Source organism: Poecilia reticulata, linkage group LG18, assembly GCF_000633615.1.
Source record: "Poecilia reticulata strain Guanapo linkage group LG18, Guppy_female_1.0+MT, whole genome shotgun sequence".
Classification (NCBI taxonomy): Eukaryota; Metazoa; Chordata; class Actinopteri; order Cyprinodontiformes; family Poeciliidae; genus Poecilia; species Poecilia reticulata.
Genome location: NC_024348.1, coordinates 12,622,355 through 12,645,619, shown reverse-complemented (window position 1 = coordinate 12,645,619; position 23,265 = coordinate 12,622,355). Strand labels below are relative to the sequence as shown.

At 41.1% G+C, this 23,265-nt stretch overlaps 1 protein-coding gene across 5 annotated transcripts; it reads right to left on the bottom strand.

The window, feature by feature from the left end:
- Positions 1–1,762: 1,762 nt before the first annotated feature.
- Positions 1,763–23,159, bottom strand: tmem102 (transmembrane protein 102). Of its 5 annotated transcripts, none has more exons than XM_008435586.2 (7): positions 22,858–23,159; positions 20,433–20,644; positions 7,948–8,286; positions 6,305–6,498; positions 5,418–5,630; positions 3,485–4,123; positions 1,763–2,497 (listed from the first exon to the last, which is right to left on the bottom strand). In XM_008435586.2, the coding sequence occupies exons 2-6, from the start codon at positions 20,632–20,634 to the stop codon at positions 3,521–3,523; spliced, it is 1,551 nt and encodes a 516-aa protein (XP_008433808.1). In that variant the 5' UTR covers positions 20,635–20,644; positions 22,858–23,159; the 3' UTR covers positions 1,763–2,497; positions 3,485–3,520. The 5 variants fall into 5 exon arrangements, with proteins under 5 accessions (XP_008433808.1, XP_017166042.1, XP_008433805.1 ...); XM_017310553.1 differs by lacking the exons at positions 1,763–2,497; positions 22,858–23,159 and adding exons at positions 22,285–22,331; positions 22,489–22,847 and having other exon boundaries at positions 3,449–4,123; XM_008435583.2 differs by lacking the exon at positions 1,763–2,497 and having other exon boundaries at positions 3,449–4,123; positions 22,858–23,158.
- Positions 23,160–23,265: the final 106 nt, after the last annotated feature.

Here is a 23,265-nt window from a genome sequence, read left to right as displayed (position 1 = left end):
ATGTTTTTCTTTTAAAAAAAAGTGAAATTAATCTCAAAATGTAAGTTTTTTCTTTTAAATATTTGACTTTTAAACTCATAATTTTCCATTTGTTTTTCTACAGATTGTTGTCAAAATTTCTGAGTTTTTTCTAAAAAAAAATTCTAAGTTTATTCCAGCAAATTCTTCTGAAAACTTCCTGTGTTTCTTTGGCAGAAATTTGCTCCTCTTTCTCTCTTTCTTCAATGCCCCGTCACAGTTCACGGCAGCATGAATCAGCCTCTCCCCTCCTTTAATTTTTATTTACAGCAGTAAATTCCCGCTCTGCTCCAGCGGGTCTGTAAACGACCGGCGCCTCCACCTGATTGCATATCTGCATTTACAAGATTTCAAACACCTCAGAGAGTTTAAGCGTACAAATCAAGCAAAAATAAAACAAAAACGATCGTTTCCAGTGTCTGATCTCCAACCCAACACATAAATCTTTTTTTTTTTTTTTTACAGTAACTATGATGAATCCTATCATTAGTTATTTCACTTAATCTGAATGTTTCTCATGTTTTCTCAGGGGGTAAAAGTGCTGAAAACATTCTGTACCGCGTCAACAACACGCTTTGGTTTACATCCGCTTCAGTTAAAAAACGGAATAATTCAGTAGTACGCACATCTGTGTTAGTAGATGCTACAAATAAACTCTTTAACAACCATCCAGTAAGGGAAACATTCAGCGAAAACGAATAAACGACCACTGTCATGCTGACACTTCAGTCATCGTACCCTGCTCTGCCACTGGTTCAGTTTAAAACTGATTAAAATTCATCAAAAGCCATTTACAGACTAAAAAACTATTTAATGAATTCCTCTGCAGCAGCATAAACAAAGCGTTGGGCAGATTTAAGAGTCAAAAGCTTCATTTTTCCTTTATTAGAAAATGAAACGGAGGAAAAAAAAAAAAAGTTTTTGCAGAAGAAGGATCTGAATGCTTCCGTCCAACCGGCATGAACGCACCGAGGGGGAAATAATTCACCGCGCAGCATCTGGGAGACACATCCGCTCATTTACAAGAGGCATGACGCTCATTAAGAGAGACCAACCAAGCGGAGGAGGCGCGGGACGACTATCCGAATCCGTCGAGTCTCAAAAAGAGGCAAAGTTTGTCCAACGTGACGCGAACAGATGTGTCAAAAATACGAGCAGAAACTGGGCACTTTGTGGGAAACGCCACTCAGTCAGGATTTAAAGAAAGCTGCCGAAGCTCAAAGAAAACATCAACTAAGAAAACAGTTAAAATGATGCAATGTCGGGCTACTTGGAAGCAAATGTATGAAGAAATGTAGAGCGGATTAAAACTCACGCACAGTACTGCAGCGAACCCAGAGCCTGTTCTGCGTCAGTGGCGGATTGAATTAGTGTACGATTACTTTTGATTTCACTGAGTTATTAGACTCTAATATTCAATCAATTTCAGAAGAAATAAGTCAGAATTCTGAGAAAAAGTCTGAATACTGACAACAAAAAATCAGATTTATGAGATTAAAGTTTGAATTCTGACTTAAATCTCAGAAAATTCAGAATTATTAGAAAATAAAAAGCCAAAATTCTGAGAAAAATATTGATTTGGGTGTTTAAAGCTGGAATCCAGATTCTAATCTCAGAAGAAAAAAGTCAGAATTGTAAGAAAAAAAAAAACTTCAGAATTTAGATTAAATTCCAAAAAAATGTCAAACACCCAAATCTTAGAAACTCAGAAATTTCCACATTTTTTCTAACATATTTTTGACTTTGCACGCTGAGAAATGTATTTGTTTTCCGCCAAAAAAAAAAACAAACTAATCTTAAAATTTCAGTTTTTCTTAGCAAATATCATTTCATCATGCTCAGAAATGTGTTTTTTCTAGAAAATTTCTGAGTTTTGTCTTAGTTTTTTGGCGAAACTTTTATTATTTTTGTATCTAGTCGCCCTAATACGCTGTTGTAAATTTTAGAGCTAATAGATCATATTTTTAGTTTAATCCTCTGCAGAGCGACTTAAATCGATCAAAACAATAAAAAGCTAGTCAGCTAGAATAAAAATGAACCTGAAATGAAAGGAGTGTTTCTTTGTCTTTGGAGGAAGTCGGTTTGTTCTGCTGATTCCTTAGAGATGAACCGACTAACTTTCCTTGACGTCCGAAGGAGGAAAACGTACCTTTATATTCTGATTGTGGTGCTTCTGTTTTGTGAGACCAATTCATTTGCGGCTCTTTGGAAGACGTGAAACGTCATTAGAGGCTTTAAAAAGGAATAAAAACAGGAAACTTTGTGCATACCTGAGAGAAGTCAAAGAAACCGTCGCACAAACCGAACAGAAAAGTAGTTAAAAAAAAGAGACTCTGTTCTCGCAGACTTTGCAGTTACAATCTGTTTCATCAGCTCGATTTCTTCTTCTTCTTCTGACTCATCCGTCGGCCGCTGCGATGTGAAACGAAACGGGGCGAGTCAGGAGGGTTCTGTGGAGGGTTGGCCGTGTTCGGACCCCCTAAGGCAGACATGAACACACAGTCTCTGGTTCTCGCTTAAAAAAAATAAACAAAAAACGACCAACACAGGCGTTTTCACGTCCAGGCTACAGCTGTTCGGTCTCCTTAAGGCCAGCTCGATAGGAGACAACCGTCGCCGTGGCAACAGCAGATTAACTGGACAACTGTTTCCAGGAGGAAATGTTTTTGTTTTGGTTTTAAGACTTAAAGTTGGAGTAACTTTAAATTGTTTTTTTTTTTGTTTTTGTACATATTTGTTAAAACCGTCACTAGAGACAGATAATCTGGAGAAATACTGAAGAACAAAAACAGCCAATCAGAGCAAGGAGGAGGGCCTTAGCGCTGTCAATCACCCACATGAATGCGCTCCTAAATGTGTGAATGGCGGAGAAACAACCCACCATTACAGGAAAACCATTTATCTGCCGTCATCGATGGACTTGTTGAAATAAATCAAATAATTAAAACAATCTCAGTAATTTCTATTTGGATGATATTTTGTTTTTCTCTGCAGTCTGGTGTTTTTTTTAAATTCTTGTTTATGTTGCTTTGTTTATTTATATTAGATATTCAAAATGTCTTCCTGTTCCAGTGTTAAAATGTTTGTTAGAAATTAAAGTTCATTGGTCTGTGAGAATGTGTTCTTGCATTATTATCTCTATAACTTGATTAAGTTCTCAAAACAATATTATTATTTATCACGATAACGTCGGGATGATTTATCGCCCCAGACATTTTCACAAAGTTAATTTGTTGTTGTGATGAGCCAAATTGTTGGTGACTACGCTAACTAGCTTTAGCATTCACCGTGAGCTCTGCTGACAAGCTGTATTGTTGTACACAAGCATGATTGACAGCGCTAAGACCCGCCTCCTGTCTCTGATTGGTTGTTCCTTGTTTGCACTGAAACAATCTCGATTATCTGTCTCATAAACTGTCACAACATGATGACGGTTTTAACAAATATTTTTATAAAAGTGACATACTGCCTTAACGGAGCAGCAGGGTCCGGTTCCAGACTCTCAGTAGAACTTGTCGTCGATGCGGAAGTGCGGCCGCGACACGTCGTCGGGGTTCAGGAAGACAGAGATGGACTTCCCGGGGTTCTCCGTCACCAGCTGCTGCAGCCGCTGCGCCAGCTTGTCTTCCGACGGCGAGATGATGCCGTTGGCCGGGTGGAGTCCCGGCGAGCCATGTCCGTTGGTGGCGCCGCCCGCCAGCTCCTTCTTCAGCTGGCCCGCCTGCCGCGCCTGGTCCAAGGCGGCCCGCAGGTGTTCGCTGGGGTCAGAGCGCACATGGGCCAGCTTCCTGGCCACCAGCAGCGCCTGGCCGTCGCTCAGGTGCTCCAGCATGTTGCACTGCGGCAGGAAGTAGTTGGGGCAGTTCTTACCCAGGATGCAGTGCGCCAGGTCGTCCAGCAGACCCAGGAGGAGGCGGCCCGGGGCGTCGGGCTCGGGGCAGGACAGGTAGGTGGCGGGGAGTCGGTCGCAGGCCCAGAACAGGAGCGTGCGCAGGTGGTAGAGGCTGAGGCCGGACCGAGGCCGGGCCAGGATGCGGGACAGAACCGCCTTGGCCGCCTGGAAGGCCTGCGCCATCGGGAACGGGATGCACTTCTTCAGCTGGACCTGGACCAGAACCACGCAGGAGACGGGTTACAGTCAGGACTCACACAAGTTTCCCTCAGCAAAATTCAAAAACTTTTCAAGGTCAGTTTCAAATCTTTCCATCACCAAACATTGGAGACAAAACAACCGTTTCAGTTCACTGCTATTTGGTATCATTTATATTAATAATGTGATAAATAATATAAAAAAGATCCACATAAAGAATAAGTACTTTTTATGTTTTGAAGTGTCTCTCTCTCTCTCACACACCAGACTGGTCAGAGAACAAAACACTGATCTAAAGGTGATCATGCTTCCTTGAACAGGTCAGACAGGTTTATGGGCAACAACAAAACATGTTTGTTACCTTTTTTTTGCCCAAAATCATTTTTAAATATTGAGATTTTAGTCTGGTCAAGTTCCTCTTTCATATTCATATGAGATGTTTTAGGACCATTTGTCACTTTAAATCCAATTATGCTGTTGCTGGTCACGCCCCCCCCCCCTCACCGTTTACGTTGGCCGTGAAAAAACATGCGCAGTTATACAGTGAGACATTCTTAAAAAGCAGAAGTAGAGCCTCCTGCACAACCAACAAGAATGCAGTAAGTGGTATCTGGATGGTAAGTCAACAACAAAACAATTGTGTTTTCCAGCAGCCACTGTACAGCACCTACAGCATTAAATCCAGCTGGCCAAGCATGCTGGAACTCTGCTTGGGTTGCTAGGTAACAGGCTGGGCTCGGCTGGGGTTGCTAGGTGATGGTGCAATGCCCGTCAGATGTAACTTAACATTTTCAAGGCACCAGGAAATCATTAACTTATTGCCAAAAGACGGCTGGGTGTTGTTTTTTAATACTTAGGTTTTTTTTTAGAAGCAGCAGAAACACAAACGGAAGAATAAAAATAATGCACAAAAATAAATTTTGCAGAATAGGTCGCCTTTAACAAAAAAAATAAAATCTTCCAATTTTAATAACGTTAACGTAGAAAATGTAAAACAGCCTTTATTGGATTACATGGATTTACCTGTCAATGAGTCATTAGAAATAATAAATAGTTCTGACACTAAATCAAGCAAATCTTAAGGTAAATTATCTTCCTGCTCAAATTAAACACCTTAAAAGAAAAATCTGGTAAAAAATGTTCTGAGTTTTGAAGCATTTAGCAAATATAAATAACTGAAGTTTGATGTGGTTCAACTTCAGACAATGATAAATATATGCTCATGTGTCTTTCTGTTAGGTGGATGAAAATATCTGTGTTCAACTATGTGGTACAGTTGTGAGAAAAGACGGCCTGGGCGTCTCCTGACCTCGCTGCGGGAGAAGGCCAGCCTCCACTCGCGGTCGGGCCGGCCGCCCAGCGGGGAGCAGCAGGGCAGCAGGTAGAACCCGGAGATGGCCTCCTCCTCCGTGATCTTACCGTCCCAGAAGTGGTTGGCCGTCAGCCAGCCCTGGGCCACGGCGGGCCAGCCCCGGAACGACACCACCGGCAGCAGGTCGTACAGGACCCGGCTGGAGCCCGCCTGCAAGAAGGACACACACACACACACGCACACACACACACACACACACACACACACACACACACACACACACACACACACACACACACACACACACACGTGTATGGTTTTATCACCACGGCAACGCCCGCACAGAAACTATTATTCTGACGATTAATCGAGTGATCAAATAAAATGTTTAAAAAGTCCCGTTTTGCCGTTTCTGTTTTATTCGTTTAGGACAATGAACATTAATCAAATATGTTGGAATAAGCACAATAGATGAAGTTCATCCTTTGTTTTAAGACAATTAAGCAGAAAAAACCCCCAAAATAGTCAAAGAACAGATAGTTCAATTAAAACAAACAAAAAAAAAACATCAACAAAAGAAAACATTTACACAAGAAATAACTAACCAACATTGAGAAAACCAGAATGAAACCAGAAAAAGACTCAGAGGAGACATTATGAGTGGTCTGCTTTCAGCAAACGTTCATGAGTAAAATGTTTTTGTACTTACACTGCAAAAACACAAACGGTAATTTTGGTCTAGTTCCTACTGCAAATATTTTACTACACTTGAAATAGGATAAAACTGTCTAATAAATGACTTCAGGAAGTCATAGGAGCTTGTTTAAGTTAATAATTTGTTAAAATTGCAGAAAAAATAAATTAAATAATCAGTTAAGTTGTACCTGGAGGATGATGGTGGTCAGGGGTCCGTTCCTCTCCAGCCGCTCCGGGGTCGGGATGCCTCTCTGCGGGCTGCGCCGCAGCTCCTCCACAGCCTCGCTCACCACCCCCCAGAACCAGTCCGCCACCAGGCTGGGCGAGAAGTAGCAGCCGTCCAGGGACTGAGGGGAGCCCAGCGACGGGATGGAGCCTTTACCTGCACAGCAGAGCAGCACGTCACCGGGAAACCTTTCAAAGAGCATAAAAATGTTTTTCATGTGTCCCATAAACTAATTAACGGGGTATTATTGTGTTTTCCAGTCACATTGTGCTGTTTTATAGCATAATCAAGTAACTATGTTAACTTCAGTTGTTATAAAAATGCTGTATGTAAAAGAAATTTTCTTTAGTAATATTACAAATGAAAATTGGGCCTCTGTCTCTTTAAGAAGCTCCTGCTCTTTCTGAAACTCCGTCTTCAGGAAGTCATTACACATCGGCTCCTCTGTTAAGCCTTTAACAGCATTTTTACTAGCGTTTCACTGAAGCAGCTCAGGAGGTGTTCGCTAATTGCTACTGGCTAGTCTGAAGGAGCTGAGTAGGGAGGAGCTGCTCCCAGAAGGCGGGGCTAGGTCCAACCAGGACAGCTGAACGGTTACCATGGTGATTAAAGGAAATATCCATGAACGCATCCAAGCAATACTTCAGGTCCGATTCACATTATAACATAACATATAACTCAAAAAGTTCATTTTATGATGAAGTTCAGAATGACAGTTTCAAGATGGACGCAACTTTTTAGCCTTTTAACCAAATTATTGCCATAAAATGTTTTTGACTATTCATGCCAACTCTAAAGTGACATGAAGCAAAATTGGATGACAAAACTGAAACTTGGCTCCAAAGAGTTCATTTTACATAAACGTTTTGGTTTTGGGATGATGTGCTGAACTCTAATGAATCAATTACCACAAAGCTGACAGATTTCACTGACCCCGTCTTATTTTATTCTATTTAATAATTAACAATCAGCACTACTGTGTGCAATAAATGTCAATAAAAAGCATCAAGGTTTGGGCTTGCACCAGGACAGGATGTGTTGGTTCAGGGGGTGTGAACACTTTGCAGAGAAAGGTGTTGAAATCTAATTATTCCACTGGGAACCATCGACCCAGGTGGATTTTTTCGTCTTTCAGGGACACATTTGGTGCGACACTTTCTGTCATCAAGCCTGATTTAATCAGTTCCCCTGCCTCGACAATTACAGCTCCCTGAAATCTGGTGGGAAATGTTATTACACATCCAGAAAATCCAGCTGACGCTTCGTCCCAAACTGCTAAAAATTAAACAGATTCATATCAATAAATGTCATTGCTCCCCCCTCCGCCCTCGCCAGCGTTCGGCAGATTGATTTTCTGGAGTAATCTGCAAACCGCTGCGTTATCTTGCACTTTCCGCCGCTTAGTTCTGCTTCATAAGTGGAACTCAGAGCCTTTCTGAGGGCTTTTATTGTGAAAAACGGCCCGTCTGCTGCGGGCCGTCGGCTGAAATTGCATCACAGCGTCGCGCATCAAAAAAAAACATGCGCTCAATCCAATCTGCAGCAACACTTTCATCTTTGTTTATTCCATCCAGTCGCTCGTCTTTCACTTCCTCCCTCTCTCACCCATCTCCTCCTCCTCATCCTCGTCTTCCTCGGCGGGGAGCCCGCTCTCCTCCTGGCAGCAGACGCTCCAGCGCGACAGGACGTTGGAGTCGCAGAGGCGCAGGCTGAGCCAGGAGTGGCATGGCGGCGAGCGCCTCATGTCCAAGGTCACCGGCTGGTTGCGGTCGTGCAGCTTCAGGGCAGGAACCAGCAGGGTGAAGTCCAGGTCGAAGTCGGCCCCCTTGGCGTACTCGCCCAGGTCCTCCGGGTTCAGGTCCAGGACGCCTTCCCGGGCGCCGCCGGACAGCAGCAGGTACTCGTTGGCCACCGGGAGGCGCTGGTCCACCTTCTGGACTAAACCTGGCAGGGTTGGAAGGGAGAGAAACAATTAAGAGCTTGGTGATTTCAGCAGAGGAGAATAGCTTCACCAAAGGTCATAGGTCAAACAGATCCAGCCGGTGCGCTCACTGACCAGCAGCTGCTTTCCCTGTTAACAAATCAGCATCGACTTTTGTGGTTTAGTTTTGTTATTTTGATTTTCCTTTCCAACTTTATGCAGCTTAAGGCTCAACTAAAAGGAGCTTTTTCTTTATTGCACTTTAGTGACATCTGCTGGTGAAGTTGTAGATTGCAGTTGGACCACAATGACTAAAATATTAAGTAGTTCCGGACAATAAATCAGTAACAACATTAATCATTTTAGACATGTGATCAATATCAATGGATAATACGCCTGATAGAATATTCAATAATTTCACTGAACTCCGATCCAGACCTGCACAGCATTCTGGGAAATGTAGGCAGAAGAAAGGCTTTAACCGCTCAGCCTCTCACGGCTAAGCTGGGTTAGTAACATGGACTAACTCACTCACTCATTCACTCACTCACTCTTTGGTTACCTAGCAACTCACTCACTCTTCAGTTACCTAGCAACGGCCTGCTGAGTAACTGGCGCAGCAGCAGTTTAAGGTTTGTCCACTGTGTCTCAACTGCTTCAAAATAAAAACTACAGGTGTAAAAACTGTGGATAAAACAGGGAAAGTCATGCCACCAGTCTGGCAATACTTCAGATAAAACAAAAGAAAACTAAAAAATAATTATCAACCAAAATTCTTATTCAAAAGTCTTATCGTTATACTAATAGTTTTGGGGCTGAAATGATTAATCGATTATTGAAATAAATTAGATATCACCTTGTATTTTAACCCACTGGCATGAAGCAAAAGTTTGATTTTTATTTTTATTTAATCAGGTAAGTTGGTTTAGAACTAATTCCGGCTTTAAATTTCCTGGCTTTTTAGCGACATCTGCTGGTCAAGTTGTAGACTGACCAGCAGATGCGTCAATTTTTTATGGCTATAAAAAAATCATGCCCATTGTTCGTCCATTCTGGGCTCCTGCACTAAAAAAAGCTTCATTTTCTGGCAGAGATAAATAGTTTGAGGTTTCAGAAAACACAGTTCTGAATAATGCATCGCCGTCAGAGCAGCTCGTTCCAGTAAACCTCACACAGCGGGACGTGAAGCATCTGGAAGAGGCACGAGATGCATCGTCTTCCTGTTGCAGCTTAAATCCTGCCAGTACCAGAACTCCCTGGAGTCTGAAACCACTCTCTCCTTCACTCTGAAAACGTTGTCAGAGAAGCTCAAGTCTCCAAATCCCTCCACGACTACTTAGCTGTGTTGTGTACTTTTCGGGCTCTGGGACAGTGGGAACCCCCCTGGAGTAAATGATCTCAGCCCATTTAAAAAGAGAGAACCGAGAAGAAAGCCTGATCTGACGGAGAAGTGGCCCACAGGCGACTGCTACCTGCTTCAGGTCGGAGGTGAAGCGCAGACGACGCAGGGGAGAGACGGTGAGGAAGGGTGTTCATCAGCCAGAGGGGATTTACGACAATCTTCCTCAAACTGTGGTCCGCCAGGTACTACATGTAAACAACCGTTAATTTGCCAGGACATTAGCGACGCTACAGCTAGCTTACTAAAGATAATAATAGATAAATGGAATAAGATCGAGTCACTTAAAAGAAAGCCTGAAGGTACCAGTGGAAAGTTTCTCAAGGTGAGTTGCAGAACTTTTGTTTTTGAACATTATTACGATACACAGTTCTGAGCTGCGCCCCGCGCTAACTAACTGCATCTGAACACCTAATATGACACTATGTTGGGATATCTACTGAAAATGCTTCTTTTTACTAATGCAGCTAAAGTCTATTTTTCTTTTAAATTACAAGTAGCAGCTAAGCACAGAAATTTGGCTCTATGTCATATGAAAATGATGCAGTTTGACACTTTATGTAACTGTTTTTAGATGAGATTTCCACAGAAAGCTCAAATCTTCAACAGAAAATGTTTTTTTATTTCATCGAAAGTCATGTCACAAACCTCCAGAAACATTTTACCCAGAAACACACATAAGCACACCCATCACTTATATTTGGCTAAACACAGGAAAGGTTTGCTTGTTTGTTTGTTTTTATTTTTTTAAAAAGATCATTTTTGTTGCTGAAAATGAACTAAATCATTTCATAGACCAACAAAAAAGATTCATAATTGGCCCAAAAAGTTAAATAACTGTAAAAACTAAAGCAAATGTCATACAAATGATGGTTTAATTAAAAATACCGTTTAATTAATCGTTTATCCAGCAGAAGAAGAATTCACAACAATACCATTTTTGTGTTTCAGTTGGAGAGTAAGAGCTAATTTTGGCTTCAGAGGAATTTCAAGCTGGTGATTTTGGTCCTTGATGCAAAAAGTTTGGACCCGCCAGAATCAAAGCATTTTATACACCGACAAAACGTTAAATAACTGTAAAGATTAAGGCTAACGTCATACTAATGTTTGTTTAATTAAGATATTAGTAGCTTAATTTATTGTTGTGGATGTAAACAAGGAAGAATTCACAATAAAACTATTTTTATGTCTTTTATAATGGAGATAAAATGTAATTTTGGCCCCTGAGGGCTTTCAACTTGGTGGATTTTGGAGATTATCTTATTACTATTGGCATCCATTTAATTAACATGTTTTGATGGCTTCACGTCATTAAAGGTAAAATAAAATCGAGCAAAAATAAAATGGAGGAACATCCAGAGATTGAAAATAAACCCTAATAGGAGTCAAACGGCATCTTATTTGACTGCATTAAACCAAAGCTTCCCGTCTCTCTCTTTGCATTTCTGTGCAGCTGTGTTCAACACAAAGTCGGATTTTATTCCGTTTCTTAGACGAACATCAAACACGTGTGAGCGTTGAGTGAAAGTGGTTCCAGTTTTAATCTAACATCTGAGCAGGAGAAATAAGACTTAATGAGCGGGACATTGTCTTCCCTGCTTCTTTGGATAAAAACAGCCGGAGAGCTTCGGAGGCGTTTTAAGAAAGAAAAACATCGTCTGAAAGTTGAACTGCAGGATCCCGGCGGTGAACGAAGAGCCTCTGGTGTTTGTTACGCAACTGATTTCAAACCCACCGAGAACTTTTAAACTCCAATCAAAGCTAAAGATCTGCTGCTTCTAAACAAACTTAGAGAATATTTAATTCTCCACGTACCAACATGACTCATACATGTTTATATTGAAGTACTTTTTATCCAAGGAGGTCAGTTCAGTCTAAAGGGTTAAAGAGCAGCAGCTGAATTCATTGTTGGGTTATTTTACTATTGCCAGTCCTCCAACCCTCAACCTTTGACCTTCTCATAATTAAAAATGTTCTTGTTTCCAATTACTTTAAAGAGAGCAACAGATTCAGTGATGAGGAAAAATGAAGTTATTCTACATTCACTGGTTTTACGCTTTATTTTTTCCAGCTCCAGGCTGTTTAAACTCATCGAGTTTAATGAGTTTCTACAGTTTAGGAATATTTCCAACTATTCCTAAACTTTAATTTGTAAAGTTAGGATAAAGCAGCACAGCAGATTTAACTACAGCAGCAATGGAGAGCAGATGTGATGGTTTTTTTCTTCACACCGATCAGAGATGAGGTGAAGTTTCCGGATTTTCAAACTGATTTGCAACATTTAAAACCAGCCAAGAGGAAAAAGGATGGATAAAAGCTAAAGAGGAAGAGCAGACATTAGATAACAGCTCAGCAGGTTTGCAGCAGAGTCTGCTCTGATTTATTTGATTTAATCAGCCTTTAATAAATTGGGTTAAATAGCCAAGAAATTAAAAAACCGTATCAATTAGCAAGCGCCACGCTTTCCGCCATAAGTTTGAAGTTCTTCCAAAAACTAATAAAAAAGAAATTGTAATTTTTTAATTGAAAACTGTTAAACAGGTCAGCAGGACAAACCAACACACACACACACACGGAAACACTCCCAGCGCCGGTCCCGGCTGCTTTCACAGCCACGGATTAAACCCTAATCCTGTCACGGATGTACGTCTCCAGGAGAGGACGCCTTCCCGGCCCAAAAGACTCATTTTGTGTCCCATCAAAGGGAAACCCAGGCAGAATTTCAGTAAATTATAATCATAAGTTATGCTGAAGTGAGGTGAATTTAAACTCGCATTACAGCAGCGACAGTCATTTCTACAGCCTCCATTTAACTACCAAGCGCCCAACAGGGAGTGATCGCTAAGAAACCTGTTGATTTACCTCAGAGTGAGACGCAAAGACAGTTATTACTTCAAACATCCATACTTTGACTAGAAACTAAGCATTTCCTTAATATTTGTCGTTTAAAGAAGGAAATCCTCCATATCCATTAGACCAGGCATGAGGCTCTTTAGCCCAGGCTGCAACTAGTGATTATACTTATCGATTAATCAATTATTCACACGATTAAGCGGCACATTCTGCAGATTTTTCATCTAACCACTTAAAGCTGCAGCATGTAACTTTCATTTAAAAAATGTTTTTTACATATTTGTTGAAACTGTCACCATGTCGTGACAGAATGAGGAATAATCTGTGAAAAGATCGATCTCCTCCACCTCCTCCCTGAGCCAAAAACACCCAATCAGAGCCAGGAGGAGGGGTTTAGCGCTGTCAATCAACCTCATGCACACACTTCTAAATGTGCTAAAGGCAGAGAAACAACTTATTACAGGAATACAGTTTATCCGCTGTCATCAGTGACCATGCTAACTAGCCTTAGCATTCACGACATTCTGCACTAGCTGCAGCAAAGAGGAGAGCGGCAACCACACAGGCATGATTGACAGTGCTAAGACCCGCCTCCTGGCTCTGATTGGTAGTTTCTATTTAGCACTGGGAGCTACATTTTTTCACAGTCTAATACTAAACTGTCACGGCATTGTGACATTTTCAACAAATATGTAAAATATGTTTTGTAAAAGCTACAAACTGCAGCTTTAATCTCAAATTAATGCGGTCGTGTCCAAACCTTTTAGCACGAGGCCAAAAATGTCACGTGGGGCCACAAAATTTTTATGCTGTTTAAAAACATTATATTTATTTTTATCGGCTAAATACACAAACTAAACATTCGATATTTTAATGAAATAACCAAAACAGACTTCTGTAGACGGGGTGTGTAAGTTGTAGATTTAAAACAAAAAAAAAAACGGTCCTGCAGTTTTGCAAGAAAAAAACAGCAAAGCAAATGCTAAATTTTTCATTTGGTTCTGAATTTTTTTTGTTGTCTTTTTAGCAACAAGGACAGAATATGGCTACTCTTGCTTCATTCTGACAAATTTATTAAACTTGTCAGAATAAATGCCCAAAACTGCATTTTAGTCAAAGAATCTGAATGTTTTTGGTCCCTATTACTAAGAAATTAAATGAAAAGCAGAAAACTTGGATGAATATCTTGTGTTGTAAATTACAATTTTCATTTTAATCCTTTTCAAATCTGCATCAACTACATGAGCTGTGATCAAGGGCCACCCAGTGTCAATCTGGAGCCATAAATGGCCCCTGAGCCGCACTTTGGTCACCCCTGAGTTAAAGGGAGAGTCTAAAAGTTTCCAAAGTGACCATAACAAATTAAAACAACAGATTTTGGTTCCAGACACTTCAACTGCTTGAAGAAAAAACCTAAACTGACAGAACTTACGATTCACAAAAAAGTAACATAAATAGCCACAACATTGGCTCTTGAACGCCGACCCCCAGTTTAAACAACAATATGCAACATAAACCCCCAAACTTCAACTCCAGTCTAATTCAGACTGATCAGCTTCTCCGTCTCCTCGCTGCTCATGATTTCACACTATGGCAGGAGATTAACTCAGAAACAGATGCTTCAGAAAAGGCCTGCTCTGTGTGTGTGTGTGTGTGTGTAAGTGAGATCGGGATGAGAAATGACAGACGTGGTGTGTCTGAACCTCCTGCAGAGAGGAAGCCGTCGGTGTCATTTCGGTTCCTCTCTGCTGCTTTGATCTCGGTAATGCCGCCGTTTTACCCGTCGCTAAATGACAGTGAATTATCAGCGAAGAGGAGAAAAACCACGGCGGGTTGAGACTTTTACAGCAGCTCTGTTGCCCCCGACTTCTGTAATTGAAACTGTTTTGCAGACGGTAGCTGTTCTCCAAGTCTCGATTGACTACTTCTTTAGATTCTCTACATAAAGTGGATGTTAAGACAAACGATACAGATTTCACATGGAAGAACAGAAACACAAAAAGAGTTTGAGACGCCTCAGCTGGGAGTAAGCTGAATTATTTATCTTAAAGAAATTAAATACTGTCGTCACTCATCAACCAAGTGATTCAGTGGACAGGAAGTATATCCAGTAGCAGTCAGTGTTGCATTGACTCTCAAGAAGCCTCTGACTAAAGACCGTTTCTGCAAGGCTCATTGATTCTCAGTACATCCTAAAAGCATAACTGTGTTTTTGTGTTAAAACATTTTTAAAAGTTACAAAATGTGGAGGTGAACTAGCTGGCATCATAATTTGGAAATAAAATCGTGTGATTTATTTCCAAATTATGGAAATAATTTGGAAATATTATTTCCATAATTAGGCCCGTTGGCCCTCAATGAGGCCCGTTGGCCCTCAAACCCAGTTCAATGCATCAACTGAAAGCCTAGCTTAATCCTTCTTTACCGTCATTGTTACTGGTGTATAAAAGAATTAAAAATTTTAAGTAAATTAATAACACTTAGCATGGTGGGGGGCAAGTTAAGCCTGGTGGCCTGCCAGGCTTAAAGTACACTGGAGGAAACCCTGAGTAAGGTAAACTCGGTTCGACTGGGGACCAAAGTTACATCTGTTACATTTTCAGCTGCTGCAGTTCGCTTTCACCTGTTCCCCTCCTCGCCTGTGGGGGCGCTGCACCAAGAACCACTGAAGGAAACAACATGAAAACGGAGTAGCGTCAGGTTTTAGTGGTTGTTGGATTTCTCTTTTGTCTTTGTTAAAAGATCAAGCGTAATTTCTCTCACTAGCGCTAGGCTAGCTCGTTTGTTTTCAGTTGCATTTACCCAGAATGCCCTGCACTGTAGTCTACTTCCTGCTTTTGGAGTTTGGCATTTAAGTCACACCAGAGTTTACTTCAACCGAGCCGAGACGCTGGACTTTAGGTGGACCATAGTTTGTGTGTTTGGTCTACCTCAGAGTTCACACTTCCCCAAATAAACCAGATTTTATAGACAAACGGACTGGAGTTTGATTAAAGTGGACCAAACATGGCTGGTGTGAATGAAACCTTGGTTTTATTTAGCTGTAGAGTTGGACAGAGAGATGCTAGAGTTGGGGATATCATCCATTCCTCTGTCTCTGCTCTGCATCCATTCAACCTCGTCTTCAACTTCTTTGGCTTTCCTAATCAGCTTCTCCCAGTTGTAAAAACAACAACTTATTGGAAAATGTTCAAACAGAGGAAATCAACAGTTTTTGAGTCAATCTGAAGACGACCCAAACTAGACTAACCAACTATCCGAGGTACCGATGAGGATTTTTCATTTTTCACTCAGATAAAAGGTCAGACGGTCCCGTCATCCTCCGATAGCGGCTAATCGTTTCACACGCTGCCTCAGGAACACTTGGAGATTTTTAAACCCTTAATCATCTAATTGAAGACTCTGTCAAACGATGTCATGCGGTGTCAAAACCCCAGTCATGTTCAATTAGGAGCCGAGAAGACTCCTTAAACGACGGATCAGATGTGACATCTTTCGCCTTGAGCCACGGAGACGCTGCTTGCCGGTTCAATCAGAGACAGCTGTGCGATCTGCAGCAGGAGGATGCGAACTCATCAGCATCTGCTGGGAGATTCGCCGACACGCCGGCTTCCCCAACCGTAAAGACTCAACGCCGCTGTCAGCACAAACAACAGCGTTGGCTCTGATTGGGCTCCGTGTCTGGGCTGATGAAAATTGTAGCACAAACAAAGAGCGGCTGATCAAATGAGGATTTTGATTCGTCTTCTGGTCCCAGCTGCCGAGCAAAGATGTGCTCCCAAATCGGAAACGGCGCTAACAGAGGGTTAGCTGGGCGTGCGATAATAAAGCGGAGGCTGGTTTCTGGCGCCCGGCCCCTCGACGCCTGAGGCGCAGAACGTCTGGATCAGAAAGTCGCCTCCGTAAAGGGAGAAAATCTGGAATAAAAAATGACTTTTTTCCTTTGAATGAGGTGAAGGGTTTTAGCAGAAATATTCAGCGGTCGGGTCATTCTGCACAGAATAAGAAGTTCTAATTGGCATCCACTCATCATAATAATCGTCTTAACGATTCAAATCAAGGTTCAAAATGATTTGGAGTAAATTAAATCAATTAAACATTTAAATTGTCCTTTTAAGTTGCCATTTTGGGCTGGTTCAGAATCCTAATCAGCATTTTTGACCAAAATTGTGTGAACAATCAAAGGATTTCACTTCCAAGCGTAAAAAGGACAAAAGGAAAAAGCAAGCATGTGTATTTAGAGGCATTATTTTACATATAAAAAAATAAAAACTACAAGTTGTAACAGTACAAATATGCTAAAACTGTTTCTGTGGAAGCCGACCTGAAAGGAAAAGTCTAAACAGTTAGTGTCCAGGATGTGTGGGGTCTGCAGAGAACTGTACAAGCTGAGGATTCTGTATATCTATAAAATAAGCAACATTTTGTTGCAACATTACCTAATAAAAAGACATCTGAGCTCAAGAACAATATATTTATTCTTTTTAATCTTTTACTTAGGTTATTGTTTTTTAAAGCATGAAAAGCGCCTCTGTCGTCCATCATTGTTTGTGCATTTCGCTTGTGCGTCAGATTTACAGGTGTACCAGAAACACAAACACAAAGGTTCCACTCAGAACCTTCGTATGTAAAAACAAAAATGCGTTAAAATCGATGTAATTTTTATTTTTTTTCCCTTTCTCACTGTTAATTCAATGTCACTTGCTATTTTTATTTTAATTGTGTAAAGCACTTTGAAATGCCTTGCTGCTGAAATGTGCTATACAAATAAAATTTGATTGATTGATTGATTAAATGGAATTAACACGTTAAAGTTCCAGGTGTATTTTTTCTTCAGTTTTCTGAATTTTCTTTAATTCACCTTCTTCACAACTAATCACATTTTAACCTGCGAAGTTGCCTCACTGGGAGTAGAAAAAAAAAAAATCACAGAAGTTGATTTTTCTTTCACCTGATTTTGATTTTTAGCATAAAACTGCTAGAAATAAAAAAGAGGAAATCTCTCTGGACATATCTGGTTCTCCTTGCAATGCAGTTTAAGCTTTTAATCTGTTTTTTGATACAAACGTCCATCCCTGGAACCAAGCAGAAAGATGTTGATGACTTCTGAAGCTCTGATCGAAAGCAGCAGTCTTCCCGAAGCTCAGAGAGAGGATGACCTCCGAACTTCTCCTCGTTCTTCCACCAGTGGGGATCCGCTTCTTCTTCTTTTTCATCTTAAAAGATTTATACAGTAGCCCCCCAGAAGGCAAACCGAATTGTTTACCCAAACATGAGGTAAATAAGAGCATGAGAATCTGTCAGGCTGTGAGGAAAATCACCATGTCTGTTTGCGAGTTTAATCTCCTCTCCTGCCTTTTCCTTGACAGCCCAAGTGAGAATCCGTCAGCAGCTCAAACTTTAGAAAAGAGCAGCCCAGCGCGCTGAAATACGGCTCCCCCAGATCAGGACGATATCTGCTTCCTTTCATCGAAGCCGCCGCACGTTCGGCGGCTTTACAAGCCCAGAATCTAAACGCAAACTTTCCAACTGTTCAAAGTGTCAAACTTTTATTTGTTCCCTCCTTCGCACCGGTGAGCCGCTGGTGATTGAGCCGCCTGCAAGACCTGAAGGAGCCGTCAGGAGATGTTCAAGAAAATGACGGGAGCAGCAAAGAGGCTCCTGCTGGGGCAAGGGAGTGATGTGTGTCTGCGTGCGGCGGCAAGAAGATGAGAAAGGAGAGGCTGAATCCCAGTTTGATTTGTGCCGTTTCTCACTAGGTGAGGCGAGGAAGAGAGAAGAGCGATCCATCAACCAGCAAAAACTGCAGAGGAAAACCGGCTGATAAGATACGGAAACTCTGAGCATGAAAAACGGCTTCTGAACAAGCCGTCTTTTAATGTTTAACTGGTTTATATCAACACCAACGAGAGAGGCCAGGAAGATGAGCGTTAGAAGACAGAAAGGAGAAACAGTGCCACCTGTTGGACAGATACGTCCTCTTCTGTTTTTAACTTGCAGCAAAAAGCTAAAACTTGCCATCAGTTTTCTGAGGTTTACAGCAAAGTTTGTGAAGTAGATTCAAATCAACACAATCTATATACGAGGGTTACTGGGTTTAATTTAATATTTATTTATCCAGGTGTGTTTATCTCAGATACAGATACTTGAACATCGAATAAAAAAGGCGACAATAAAAGATAACTCGTTTCCTTTTACTGTATCTACTTTGACAACCACTTTGTCATCTGTCTGCAAAACGTTTCAAATGATCCTAGAAAAAGCAGCAAAGCTCCCCATTCGTCCCAGTAAACTAAAACAAATTCCTAATAAACCTGGAAAATAAATACAACACTGTAAACCTTATGAGCAAATACACATTTCTACAGCTGCAACATTACAGTGGCACAAGCTACAAGCAATAACAAGCAGAAACAGAAAAAGAGACGACTTGTTCTGGCTCGCTGGTTATGTTCTTTACTTAGAAACGGCTCAAATCAGAAATGCAGCAGAGAACATTTCCAGAACTCACAGAACCGAACCGGTGCCGATTTATTTACCTCTGGAGTCAGAAAGTAACTCTGGGAAAGACGCCAAACCCGACCTAAAAGTGTTCCAGCTGCGAAATGGAAAACCAGAGAGAAACGCTGCAGACCGGACTGATTAAACCCAATGACGGCGTATTTCTTCACAGAACTGCAACCTTAACATGTGCAACAACCCAGTCATATCTGGAGGGATGATGTTTATCTCTATGGGCTGAAACAATTACAAACATTTAATTTCACTAAAGCATTTTGACATGATTTCTTAATTTAGCAAAAAAAATAAATATAAAAAAAAACTGTGAAGCTCCTTCAGTGACTGTTGCATCCCAGGTGCACAAAGGAGCGTTACCACAGATCCTTCCTCCCTCCCAGCAGCTCAGGAAGTTGTTTTCATTACTGCTGTTATTTACATGGTTTTAATATTCTACTACAATGTATCTACCCCAAAAGACACATACTGACCTAAACATTACGCATTCAAAGCAATAGCTGAATAATTTAAAACAACTTAAAACTGTAGCAAACAAGGCTGGACAAGAAGAACCAAAGCTTTCCCTGCCACTATGGAGTAGGAAGGTAAAAACCTGAAGATCAGTCAGAGTGATTAGCATCTGAGCCTCACCAAGTTTCAATCAGATTTGTTCTTAAATTGACCAGAAAAAGGCAATAATCGCATGAGATACTGTTTGCAAGGATTTACACGCCTAACATTTTGATGTGTAATGACGGCACTTGGAAAAATTTAATGATTAAATTGTTGATTTTTTGTGTTTTTTTTATGTAAAGCACTTTGAACTGCGTTGTTGTTGAAATGTGCAACACAAATAAACTTGATTTATTAAAAACTACGTAATAACCAACAGGACTCATTGCCCTAAAAACTACAGTGAGTCCTTATCAATTATCTGACCTATGTAACTTTACACTATGTAACTTTTATTTAAAATATATTTTTTACATATTTATTGAAACTGTCTCCATTTTGTGACAGTTTGCTATGAGACAGATAATTTGTGAAAAGATTGATCTCCTCCACATCCTACCTGAGCTGCTATTGTCATCTGAAGAAATGCACCAGAAACAGCCAATCAGAGCCAAGAGGCGGGTCTTAGCGCTGTCAATCATCCGGATGAACGTGCTGATACACATTTAAAGGTGGAGAAACATCTTACTGATACAGGAAAAACGTTTATTCACCGTCATTGGTGGCTATGCTAAATAGCCTTAGCATTCACAACAGGCTATGCTGGTGGGGAGAGAGCAACTGTGAGAGTGTGAGCGGCACGTATAAAGCATGATTGACAGCGCTAAGACCCGCCTCCTGCCTCTGACAGCATTGGGAGAAAGCACATTATTCGTCTCATCCATCCAAAAAATTGTTTATTTTTACCGAGCATGTTGAAGATGAAGTCCTTGGCAGTGTGGACCTCTAAGGCGGTCTGGTCTCCAAACTCCCCCTGCTCCAGCAGCACCAGCTCCGACACCTGGGCCGACAGCTGCTCCAGCGTGGCCCCTGAGCGGAAGTCCACTTCGGACAGCTTCTTAACGGGGGCCGGCGAGCGCGGCGTCACCGCGTTCATCAGCGACTCCATCTCAGCAACCCTGAGGACGGAAGAAGAAAAACAGGAAGCTTTGTTTAAGAAGAAAGAGCTCCACCCATCAATTACAGTTTTTATTTATTCCTTTATGACTTATTCTAAGTAATTAAAAGAAAGGTTTTGATTCGTTTCTGAGAGTTTCCATGTACCAAAATAACACAATGAATTTCCCTCCATCTAAATAAAGAGCTTTTATTGTTTTGACTTGTTATGTGCTGCCTGGTGTTAATCATGAGACTCAGAGGGCTGCTGGTGCAGAAGAACAGAGAATCATAACACATTAAACCAAAAGAGAAATGAACATAAAAACAACGTTTTGTGATATTTATACACGTTAAGGTTCTGTTTCTGTTAATAACTCAGCCTTGTAATCACAATGTGTTACAAAAATAATAAGAATTTTAAGCCTATTTTGTCATTCTCCAACTATTATAGTTAATTTTTTAGTAGAATGTGGGGAGATTTTTGCAGACTTGGTGGTTTGGTTTAATCTTAATGGTTCCAGTTTGAGCTTGAATCCCAGCATTTTAACTGTGAATGAGTATTAGTGAGTATTAGTGGGCTCCCTGCATTTGAGGTTACAGTACAGGCAAAAGTATAGCTTTGTAACATAAATAAACTTTTATATAAAAAACAGGCAAAGAGCAACTAAGAGTAGAACATTAAGAGCACTTTGTGAAAGTTTCAAGGCAATATAACAAAGTCAAACTAATGTCAATTTTTTTGAGCATTCATGCATTTATTACACCAGAATTTTATATTTTCTACAGATAGTCAGTGATTTGTTTACAATTATGCAGGTATCGCTTTTGCTTGTGCAACATTTTCTACCACCTTTTTCCCTCCACTAAACTTTCTGTAAATATGCTTGGGTACAGCACAATAGACTGTGTGGATTATCCTCCTTGTGGAGAATTAGCTTTGTTCCGTATGATTTTCTAAACTACAAGAGGCTTAGAAAATGAAGCCTCTGAATAAAAAATATTTCTTAATCTTATAAGATCTTCTAATTTTCTGAGAAAGTGAATTTGGAGTTGGCACAATTACAAAAGTACAACTAAGGCTGTACTTTAATAATATAGCACTTAATATCTTGAACCGAGTTGCTGAAACAAATGAATAATGAACCAGCTCTATGATTTCAATTCACCTCAACGTGATCTTTGCATAATTTAAAATTTGTTATAGTATTATATTTAAAAATAAATCGTTTTTACGTACACCTCTTCAGGCTTGTCGTTAATAAATCTATCGTAAAAAAATATTCTATTTAAGGATTCTCAAAAACTTTTAATTTTGACAACCGTGTCTTCAGTCAGAGGTTTCTTCCGATTCACTGTAACACAGTCCGCTACTGTAGATGGTTCCTCCCCACAGCCATCAGCATGTACAATGACTCCATATATTATATAAAAGTTACAGCGACATTTACCTTCCCTCTGGGATTGATACAATATGTTTAATGATGATCTACACATCTTCAACCTGGTTTACATATTTTTGTTTACGTTGCTATGGAAACGTGAATTCTCCCAGCAGCGTAGACGGGCACGTGAGGCGACGGTTGGTGGAGTTAGCGGATTAAATGTACCGAGAGCTAAACGAGTCCAAAAACATTTTACGTAGCAGAACGAAAACTTTTACCTGAAGGTTCAGAGTTGAAAACAGGATGTTGGGTCTGAAATGCGAAGCTGTTGTTGAAAAGTGTAACAAAATAATTAGGGGCGGGGGAGAAAAGTTGTAAACAAAGTTAGTGTCGCGTTGGAACGCCAAGACGGCCTCTGCCCCTTTAAACTGGGTCAATTAGCGAGCCAGCTGCTAAGCTATTAGCCGACAAAATTAGCCTACCTGCTGTCCAACAGTTGACACCTACTACACCTTTCATACAAGAAATGGTCTTGAACTGTTGTAGCAACAGTGCTAAAATAGCTACAATATCTCTAACACACAGCTGGACATGTTGCATCCAGGCGGCACCCAGAAAGAGCTAATTTAGGATATTAGCCAACTAGCTTTGGTAAATTAGCACTATAGCTAACATGTCAGATTTGACATGTTAGCAAACAAACACACATCCACAGTCACATACAGATGCGTGTATCCCCACACGCGCACACGCGGCTTCGTTTAGCTTCAAGGCGACACACGCACACACTGATCCATGACAAATGATTAGCCGAGAGGCTAAAAGCTGCTCTCCAGCACACACAAACACACCCTTTGAAAACGGCGAAGTGCGGCACTTTCTTCGCTATCTCCTGCCTCTGCTGCTTTTCTGGTCCCCGAGCTCCAATCCGCCTTCCTCAGCTGTCATTTCCAACAGGATCCGAGCGCCACCACCGCTACCACCTTCCCCCTGGCAACACCGTCCCACAAATCATGGTCCTACTCAAAGGATCCAGGGATTAGCCAGCATGGGTGGTGGAATGCAGTGGAGCGTACGCCCCACGCTGAGTGGAGAAAAACACACACACGGGTGTCTGAGGTCAGAGTTATGATTGAAAACGGGTCTGTGTCCCTGTGGAGAAGATAAAATGCAGAGTTCAGGTTTGGCTGGAGGAGGAACTGGGAGGTTTCATGGTTCTACAGCAGAGATGATGGACATGGATGCTGATCCAAAGCTGT